We start from the raw sequence: 10,004 nt of genomic DNA on the forward strand, positions 1-10,004 counted from the left end.
GCTCCCATCACCTCCTGCTCACCCCCTAAACCTCCTCCCCTCCTCGTCTCCCCAAACTCCTTCCCCATCACTCCCAAAACCCCTCCCCTCATCTCCTCCTGCCCCCAGCCCCCTCCCCGTGCCCCCCCAGCCCCCTGCCCTCACCTCCTCGTCCCGGCTGTACTCAGTGACGGTCAGGATGAGTTTGATCCCCTGCAGCGTCACCTCCAGGTCACAGCTGGCCGGGGGGCGCAGATGCACCGTCAGCTTCCTGGTGGTGGCGATCTGGGGGTGCACAGGGGAGGGGTGTGAGGGTGGGGGGTCCCACGGGCAGCGCGGGGGTCCCGCCTCACCCCCCTCTCACCTTCTGCATGGCTGCACAGAGGATCCCGTTGCCCTGGTGGTACGGGACCTCCACGGAGCCCAGGAACTGCACGTTGAACCGCTCCACCCAGCACGGGTTCCTCTTCAGGCCTGGGCGAGGAGAAGGCACGAGGAGAGGGGGCCCTGAGACCTCCGAGACCGCCCCCCCACATATCCCTGGGGACCCCACGGGCTCCTACCGATGGCGTCCCGGGCCTGGCCAACCACCTCGTGGGCGTAGAAGGCGGGGAAGATGCCCCTCTCCCCCGTCCGCATGTTGTACCCCCGGTACCAGTAGTCATCCTCCTCCAGCTCCACCAGGATGGGGTCGTCCACGTCCAGCTCCAGCTCGTCCTCGTGGCGGGGGATGAACCTGGGGGGACAGAGGGAGGGATGGATGGGTGGATGGGTGGAGGATGTGAGCAGGCAGAGGGTCCTGGAGACCCCCTACGGCACCCGTGGTTGGGGTCACTGCTCACCTGAAGACGGCGCGGTGGGTCTGCTCCCGCTCCTCCCCGTTCACCATGCAGGAGAACAGCCCAAAGGACTCTGTGCCTGTGGAGGTGGGGGCTTCCATGAGGCTGAGGGGCAGCTCCCATCCCCCCATCACTGGACACCCTCATCACTGCCCTCCCCACCCCATCCTGGGGGCTGCAGGACCCTTGGGGTGCAGGGAGACATCACCTCTTCAAGGGGTCCCGCTGAACCCCACCCAGCAGAGCAGGGATGAGGATCCCTGTGACTCCTGTCCCTGCCCCACCTCCCATGACATCCTGTGACATCCCATGACGTGGCACACAGGGATGATGCCAGGGCCAGGATGGCTGGGGCAGGACATGGAAGGGCAGCCAGTCCACCAAGGGCGTGCAGAGCAGGCCAGGACTGCGTGGCACGGCACGACATGCCGTGTCACGACACGCCATGTCACGACACACCACGACGCAGCACGGCACAACGCGGCCACTTACTGGAGGAGCGCGAGGTGCTGTTGACGAAGACATTGAGGAACTTCTTGGAGAACTGGAGGTCGGCCTCGGGGGACGAGTCCTTGGAGGAGCTGTGCGCGTCGGGGGCCACCAGCCCGTCCCCGAAGGCCACCTCGTCGTCCATGTCGCAGCGGTCGCAGGCGCGCAGCAGGTCGCTGTCGTCGCTCAGCACGGACGTGCAGCGCCGCAGGCTCACCAGCTCCAGCTGCGTGTGCTCGTCCACCACCAGCGTGTACTTCACCGAGTCGTAGGCCAGCGACTCGTCCAGCGCAGGCGGTTCCGGCGCCCCGGGGGCGGGCGGCAGCTCCCCCCCGAAGCTGCCCCGCCGCGGGGCCGTGGGGAAGGGGGAGCCGGGCAGGAAGGACCCCTCGTCCTCGTCGAAGGTCATGGCGAAGCCGCGGTTGGTCTTGGCGGTGGAGACGTCCAGTGTGGCGGGGTCGGCGTCGGGGGGCACTAACCGGACGTCGTCGATCATGTCGTCGGCCTCCAGGACCCCCGAGTCCAGGTCCCTGTTGACGGCCCAGCCCTCGGGGCTGGCGGTGCGGTGGTCCCCGGTGCCGTGGTGGTCCCCGGTGCCGTGGTGGTCCCCGGTGCCGGCGGGCTCAGCGCTGGGGGACGTGCGTGGCGGGACACGCGGCGGCGAGGGGCGGCAGCCGAAGGTGGCCAGGACCTCGGAGGCGTCCAGCCTGTCGAGGGTGACGGGGCGCCCCGGGAAGACGGGCGCGATGGTGTCGTTGGTGGGGTTGCTGAGGAAGAGGAAGGGGCCCGGCTCGTCGGCCGGCGGCTCCGGCGGCGGCTCCGTGGCGGCGTCCAGGCCTCGCTCGTCCTCGGCGCGCTCCAGGGAGCTGCGCAGCGTCTCCATGTCCACCAGCTCGATGGCGCGCTGGCACCGCGGCACCGCCGCGTCCCCCGGCCCCGCCGGCGAGTCCTGCGGGACCGGCTCCTCGTCCAGCGCCTCGCTCAGGATCTCGGGCTCCAGGTCGGAGGCCGGGGAGATGGTGTCGCACAGCGAGTGGGTGTTCTGGAAGCACTCGTCCGGGCACTTGATGGGGTACGAGCCCTCCGAGATCATCTTGTTGACCAGGTTGCTGAGCAGCCAGGGCGAGTCCGAGTCCTCGCTCAGGTCGGGCTCCGACTCCGAGTCGGAGTCGTATTCGCTGTTGTCCTCCTCGTCCGCCTCGGGCATCAGCTTGGGCCCCACGGGCAGGTAGAAGGAGCGGCGGATGCTCTCCAGGCTGTGGTCCGGGTCGATCTTCAGGTCCAGGGGGCTGGAGGCGGAGACCTCGGTCTGGCCCTCGGGCACAGGGCAGTCGGCCGGGTCCAGGCTGTCGTAGTACCCCTCCATCTTCAGCTCGGCCAGGCTCTCCCTCCTCACCACGCCGCGCTCCGGCGGGCCTCTCTCCGCAGGCTCCTCCTCCTCCTCCTTGCCCTTGTCGAGCAGCAGCGAGTCCTTGATGCCCATCAGGCCCGGCGCCTCCAGCTCCGGCTCCAGCTCTCCCTCGGAGCCGGGCGAGCTGGCCTCCTCGATGGAGTTGGTGAGGTGGGAGGAGCGGCCGCTGCTGCTGTCGCTGCTCAGGTCCAGCTCGGTCTCCGAGATGGAGGAGATCATGTTGCTGACCAGGCGCCCGCCGGCGAAGGCCGCCTCGAGCTCCCCCTCCACGTCCGAGTCGGAGCCGGGCGAGCTCAGGTCCTCCCCGTGCCGCCCGCCGGGCAGGAAGGGCTTGGCGGTGCGGCTGGTGAGGTCGGCCTCGATGCCGGGGTCCGAGGAGGGCGAGGTGGTCTCCGAGGAGCCCGAGGGGTGCCCGCGCACGCTGGCCGCCCGCCCGGACTGGGGACCCTCCCCATCGGAGCTGAGCGGCTCCGGGGGGCACACGCGGGCACCCTCCGCCCTCTCCTCGGGGGGCCGCGGGGGGCCGGGCTGCGGGCGGGGAGACCCCGGGCTGGCGGCTCCCCAGGCCGCCTCGGGCTGCGTGGGGGCGCGGGGGGCAGCGGTGGGGGCCTGGGGCGGGGGACCGGCGTCGGGGGGACCGGGGGGAGCCGCGGGCCCTGTTGGAGAGAGACACGGTTGAGGGGGCGGCTGGCGGGGGCGCGGCGGGGACAGCGGAGCTCGGAGCGCTGAGGAGATGAGGTTCATGTTAAAATCTTGCCCGGCTCTCGGGGGCGATGGGTTACCATGTGCCAGGGACTCGGGGCTGTTGCCTTGCGAGTCCAAGGGGGAGGGCGGCAGCGAGGGGGGGGCCCCCCCGGGGCCCCGCGGGCTCTCCAGGCAGGGTCCGTCCAGGATGCAGGCGTGGGGAGACGAGTGTCCTGCGGGAAGGCAGAGCCCGTGTCACCCCAGGGGGTTGCGGGCCCCCCCCGGCCCCGCGCCGGGGCGAGACCCCCCGGCCATCCCCACCCCGCGCTCACCAGTGTGTGAGGAAGAGGAGGAGGAGGAGGAGTGGAGGAGGGCGTCCTGCCAGGTCGTGCGGTGAGCGGGCGGTGGGAAGCTGCCGTTGTTGTTCAGGGAATCCTGCGGGAAGAGCAGAGCCAAGGTGGGTGGGTGGGTGAGACGCGGGGGATGGGGGTGTAGGGCGCGTTTGGGGACCCAACAATGGGACACGGTGGGTACCATGCGGGGGCCGGCCCAGGGGCGCCCCTCGGAGCTCCCACCGGCCTGGCAGCCCCCACGCCACGTGCGGGGTTTTATCCGGATTAGGGCGTCCCTGGATCCCCTTCCCGGCCAGACGCGCGCCAGGGCCGAGGGATGGCACGGCACCGCACGGCACGATGCCCATCCCGGGGACAAACCCCGTGGGGGGACGCGCCAGCACCGGCACTGACCCCCGGGACCACCGGGGCGGGGCCACACAAGCGGATCCCGACCCACCAGCAGGACCCCGCAGCCGGTGGCCCTGTGGTGTGGCCGGAGCCACCGGGATGGTCGGAGCCGCAGGGGTCCCCGGGGCTGTCCCGCCGGCGTGGCGGCAGCTGCGGATTAGTCCCGGCGGGAAGCGCGGGCAGCGCTAATCCCACCGAGCCGGGATTAGGGAGCGGGGCCGGCGCCGTGTGCCACCGGGCACGAACCCGCGCGGGACAGGGAGGGGCTGGAGTACTGCCCCGGGAATGGGAGCTGGGGAGGCGGGGGGGGTGTGGGGAGACAGGGATGGGTGCTGGGAGGAACAGGTACTGGGGGTACAGGGGATGGGTGCAGGAGGAGATGGTGCTGGGGGCACAGGGCATGGGGATTACTGACTCTGATGGGTCAGATCCGGTCAGATCCAAGGGCTCCGCTCATCTGTCCCCCCGCGGGACGATGGAACGGGGTGGTCAGCGGGATCCGGCTTTGCCAGTGGGATCTGGCTTTGCCGCTGGGATCCAGCTTTGCGGGTGCACCCACCAGGGCACAGAAGGACAAGGCTGAGAGGGACCCCTGGGGTTTGTCACCCTGCAATGGCCCTCACCCTGGAGAGCCCCCCCCCCACACACACTCCAGCAGCGTGCGGTGCCCTCCCGGGGTTGGTTGGGGGGGGGGGGGCCGAGAATCCCGAGAGCCCCCGGCTCCATGGCAACGCAGCCGGATGCAGCCGGATGGAGCAGCCGCTCCGCACGCGGCTTCCCACACACTGCGGTGGTGGCTCAGGGCTGGCACCGCACACGCGTGCGCGGGGACACGGGGACACCCCTGCGGGGACCCCCCCCCTCCGTCGTAGGGGAGCCCCCGAGTCCAGCCCCGGGGTGGGAAAGGGGAGACACGGCGTGAATGGGCACCCACGAAGCCCCCACGGGCGCAGGGGGCAAAGACCCCTGGGTGGGGACACCCCTCCGGATCACCCCCTTCCTCACCTGGGTGCCCGGGGCCGTCAGGTTGAGGGTGGTGGGTCGGTGCTTCTGCGTCTCCTCCAGGGCGGGCGAGGGGATGGGCGAGGCCGAAGGGGACGGTGGAGCTTCTAGATCGTTGCCCTCCTCCTCCTCCTCTTCCTCCTCCTCCTCCTCGTTGTCGTCGATCATCTCGAACTCCTGGAAGTCGTCCTGGAAGGTGCAGACGGGGTGGGGCTGCTCCCCGCGGTCCAGCACCAGGCAGTCCTGGGGAGGGGGCACCGGGTTAGGGGGCACAGGACACAGCCCTGCACTCGCCACAGCCCACCCCGGGGTGACCATCCCCACCCTGGCAGGGTTGGCAGTGCCCCAAGGGTCCCCAAGAGGGGGCCAGGGATGCCCCAGCTTTGCCAGTGCCTGCCTGGCCCCCCCTGCCTGTGCTGGCAGCAGCACCCAGTCAGGCCGAGCTGGGTGAGTGGGAGCCACTCCTCCTTGCTGGGGGGGGAGCTGTGCCAGGCCAATGCCCATCCCCAGACCCCGGGGGCCACTCAGCTCCTGCACCTTCTCGTAGTGGTCCGAGTCGTAGTTGAGGCCGATGCCACAGTCGTCCGTGATCTCCGACAGGTCCTCATCGTCAAACTCCTCCAGGCTGATGTCCTGGGGGGGCCTGGGGACACGGGTAGGGGGTGACAGAACTCAGGGAGAGGTCACCTGTGTCCCCATGGCCCTGAGAGACAAGTGGCACCACAGGGACACCCATCCATCGTATTGCTGGCAGCCCCAGCACGGGAGTGCTGGCACCGGACAAACCACAGGGAGATGCCACCACAGCAGCCCTGTCAGCCCTGGATGCCAGCACAGGAGCACCACGGGGACATGCCACCATAACCCTGTCACTCCTGGGTGCCAGCACTGCAGTGACATGCCACCATAACCCTGTCACCCCTGGGTGCCAGCACTGCAGGGACGTGCCACCATAACCCTGTCACCCTCAGGTGCCAGCACAGGAGCACCAGGATGGTATCACCACAGGGACATGCCACCAGCACCCTGTCACTCCTGGGTGCCAGCACAGGAGCACTGGGACAGCAGCACCACAGGGACATGCCACCAAACCCTGCTACCACATGGCACAGTGGCCCTCAGCTGGGCAGAGGCGTTGAGGCCACCATACGTCCCAAAGTCCCTTCCCAGCCCTCCACGCTGGGATGGCAGCACTGCAGGCACATGCCACCATAACCCTGTCACCCCCAGGCTCTGGAACAGGAGCAACAGGACAGCAGAACTGCAGGCACGTGGCACCATAACCCTGTCACCCCTGGGTGCCAGCACAGGACAACGACAGGGACATGGCACCATAACCCTGTCACCCCTGGGTGCCAGCACGGGACCCCCCTGATGGCAGCACCACGGGGACGTGCCACCTACACGCTGTCACTCCTGGGTGCCAGCACAGGAGCAGGGGGATGGCATCACCACGCGGACACGCACCACCACCCTGTCGGCACACAACCACGCTGATCCCCAGCTGGGCAGGGATGGCAAGGCCACCACATGTCCCAAATTCCCTGCCCGGTGCAATCCCTGGAGCCAACCCGGGGCAGAGGCTGGAGCTGAGCCAGTGAGGGGACAGTCCCCACCACCAGGGAGTTTGGGGTGACCTGTGCTGGGAGGGGCTGTTCTGCAGCTGGGGGCTTTGCTGGGGGTTTTACTGGGGGTGACTGAGGGGTTAACCCCCTGCAAGGCCAGGCTCATCAAGGGGGGATCCAGGCTCCCACACCCCAAGGCACAGGAAGCCCGAGGGACCTCCACGCGCCTTCCGTCGGGAATGGGGGTGTCATGGAAACCAGCGGTTCCTGCGGGAATCAAAGGAAAAAGAAGAGGATTCCCAGCAGGATTTGGTGCTGGAAAACAGGAACCAGGCATGTGGGGGGGAGCCCTCTGTGAAGAGGGAGATGTGGCAGTGCCCGGGCACTGGTGGGACCCTCTGGGTGGGGACACCCAGGGGCCACAAGCTCGGTCCCCATGGGTGTGTGGCAGTGCCCCAGTGCCAGTGGGACCCTCTGCCAACCCTCAGGAGGCTGGGGACACCCAGAGACCCCCAGCTCATTCCCAACGGTGCATGGCAGCACCTGGGCAGGTGGGCACATCTGGAAGGGACAGGCCTGGAGGCTCAGCCCTGACATGTGGTGGCAGCAGGATCAGACCCCTAGATGGGGGGGTGGGGCTGTTCCCCCCCTGCTTTTCCCATGAAATCCCCTCCTGCAGCCCCTCACCAGGCACGGGGCTGTGCGCCTGCTCCCGATTCACCAGGAGAAAGATTCCCCTAATCACATAATTCCCAGAAGTAGGGCACGGAGCGCCCAATCCACGCAGATTTGGGGCAAAACCAGCAGGGATAGCGCTGGGCCCGACACCACGGGCTGGGTTGGACCCACAGCCAGGACTGGGGGCCCTGGGGCTGTGCGGTACAGAGCCCCGGGGTGTCAGGGAGTCCCAGGGTGTCAGGATGCAGAGCGCCAGGGTGTGGGAGAGAAGAGCCTTGGGGTGTCGGGGTGCAGAGCCCAAAGGGGAGCAGAGCCCCAGGGTGTTGGGGTGCAGAGCCCTTCTCCCCATCCCCATGGAACAGTCAGGGTTGCTCTCCTGCAGACAGCAGGGTGGGGGAAGAACCCTGGGATCCTCTGCCCTCTTTGGGGGCAAACAGGGGCCTTGAGGGGTGTCCTTTGGCCATCCACGGGGGACAGGGACAGCAGGGCCGTGAGTCCTCCTGGGATGGAGACCCAGCATGTAAACTCCTGGCCAGGTTGTGCTCCTGCACTCCTGGACCCTCCTCACTGGGTGACAATCCCCTCCTGGCTGGGGGGTCACACACACCCCGGGCTGGCGTGGAATGGGAATGGCACAGTGGAATGGGAACACTGTGGTGGGATGGGGCAGCTACGGTGGGATGGGGTGGGCACGACAGGATGGGGTGGGCACGGTGGAATGGGAACACTGCGGTGGGATGGGGCACCCACAGTGGGATGGAACCGCCAGGATGGAACCTGCCAGGTGAGAGCATCAGACTGAGGGGCTGGAGCTGGAGTGGAGCTGAGGCAGCGGTTTGGGAAGGGGGTGTTCAGCCAGTCCTGCATACAGAGGGGGTTCAGGAGGGGTCAGCGACAACAGGAGTGCTCAAGGACCCACCATCCAACCGGCCCCACCGCCACCACTGCAGCTCATCCTGAACGGGGATGGGCTGGGGGGAGCAAAGGCTGGACTGGGACCCCAAAGGGCACCCAGTGTCTCCCACCCCTGGGCCACGCAGGGATGGGGTGGGGGCACAGCGGCTCTGGCACGGGAGCCACCAGGGCCGGGCTCCCCAGGGATGCGGTGCAGGCCACGGGCAGATGGAATTCCCTCATCGTTCCCAGCGCAGCTCCCCGGACACTGTGCGGGTGGGGGCTCTGCCCTGGCTCCCACCCGGAGGGCACGGGCCCCGACAGCAGACCTGCTCCCCACCCACTCCATGGCCGCCACCCCAGGGCTGGGGCAGAGCCACAGGGAGGTCGGGGCTGAACCCAGGGCCACCCCAAACTGGTGACCTGGGGGTCCTGACTGCCACCGGGGGCTCCCACGGCCCGACCTGCAGCCACCCCTGAGCGGGAGGTGGGAGCCCTCCCCAGGCCCTGCTTGCGTGTGCGACATTCCCACACCGAGCCACTCCCACACCGAGCGTTCCCGCCACCTCGGCCGCTCCCTCTCCAGCCGGGGGGATCCCACCCCACCGGCCCCACCGAGCTGGGCTGGGCACCCCCTCCCCGGGAAGGGCACGGCGGGGTTCGGCTGCCAGCGATGGCCACGGCCCCGCGCGCCTCAGTGGGCCCTGCCGGGAGCTCGGGATGCTCTGGGAGCCCCGGGAGAAGCCGCCGCCGCCGCGGCATCCCCAGGGATTCGCCCCGCTTCTCGTGCTGGCTCCGCCACACAGCGCCCGCTCCCCAGGCTGCCTCCTCCCCCCGGGGCTGGGCCGGGCTGGGGGGTCCCGGCTGCCCCCACGGCCCTGGGCCAGCCCGAGCAGCCACAGCAAAGCCGTGTCCTCCCCTCCCTGCGCCTCCGCGGGCAGGGACACCCTGGGGTCCTGCTGCGCAGCGACCAGGGAAGGGGAGAGCCCGGGGAAACGAATGCTCAGGAAAGGGGGTACTGGGGAAAGGGGACATCTCGGCTAAGGGGACGGTGAGGGAAGGGGACGTGCTGGAGAAGGGGATGGCCGGTGAAGGAGATGCTCAGGAACGGGGACAAGGCTGCCTGGGGAAGGACACGTCCCAGGCAAGGGGACCCCCGGGAAGCAGCGCAGGCCACGACCAGCCAAGGGCACATCCCGCAGCCCCACTGCCCCCAGCTCGTCGTCCCGCAGCTCCCGCATCCCCAGGGCTCCTCCAGCTGCCCCTCACCGCTGCCTCCTGCCCTTCCCCATCCCGCTGCCGGGCACCAAGGCCCCGCACTGCGCCAGCCTGGCCCGGCCCCGACCCCCGGTCCCGCACCCCGCCCGGAGGGTCCCGCCAAGGTCAGAAGCGGGGTGGGTCCGGCCGCCCCCCCTCCCCACGGGACCCCCAGGAGCCCTGGGGGAAGGTGACCCATCCCGGGACCCCGGTGCAGCTCCAGGGCGTCCCGGCTGCCGGTACCCACCGTCACCCCCCGCCTCGACCCCGGGAGCGCCTCGGGGGTTCTGAGCCCCCGCGCTCACGGGCCATGGGCCCAGCGCACCCCCCGCTCCCGGTACAGTCCACCCCCCTCCCCATCCTCGTCCCCATCCCCATCCCGGGGCCGCTGCGGCGTCTCGGGAGAGACAAAGAGGCGGCGGCTCCTCCCGCAGCGGCCCCGGGGGGGCCCAGAGGCCGGGGG

At 69.6% G+C, this 10,004-nt stretch overlaps 1 protein-coding gene across 1 annotated transcript; it reads right to left on the reverse strand.

Annotated features, from left to right (window-relative positions):
- Window positions 1-138: 138 nt before the first annotated feature.
- On the reverse strand, window positions 139-8,633 carry LOC114071660 (C-Jun-amino-terminal kinase-interacting protein 2-like; the record flags this gene model as incomplete). The annotated part of the gene is made up of 9 exons (XM_027909511.1): window positions 8,629-8,633; window positions 5,685-5,790; window positions 5,151-5,390; window positions 3,735-3,837; window positions 1,311-3,635; window positions 822-897; window positions 543-715; window positions 344-453; window positions 139-264 (listed from the first exon to the last, which is right to left on the reverse strand). Coding segments are annotated over exons 1-9 (3,264 nt in total), but the record flags the coding sequence as incomplete, so codon positions are not given.
- Between the last annotated feature and the right edge of the window lie 1,371 nt (window positions 8,634-10,004).

This window comes from Empidonax traillii, unplaced genomic scaffold, assembly GCF_003031625.1.
Source record: "Empidonax traillii isolate 1590-97213 ecotype Southwest subspecies unplaced genomic scaffold, ASM303162v1 scaffold2185:size33508, whole genome shotgun sequence".
NCBI classification, from domain to species: domain Eukaryota; kingdom Metazoa; phylum Chordata; class Aves; order Passeriformes; family Tyrannidae; genus Empidonax; species Empidonax traillii.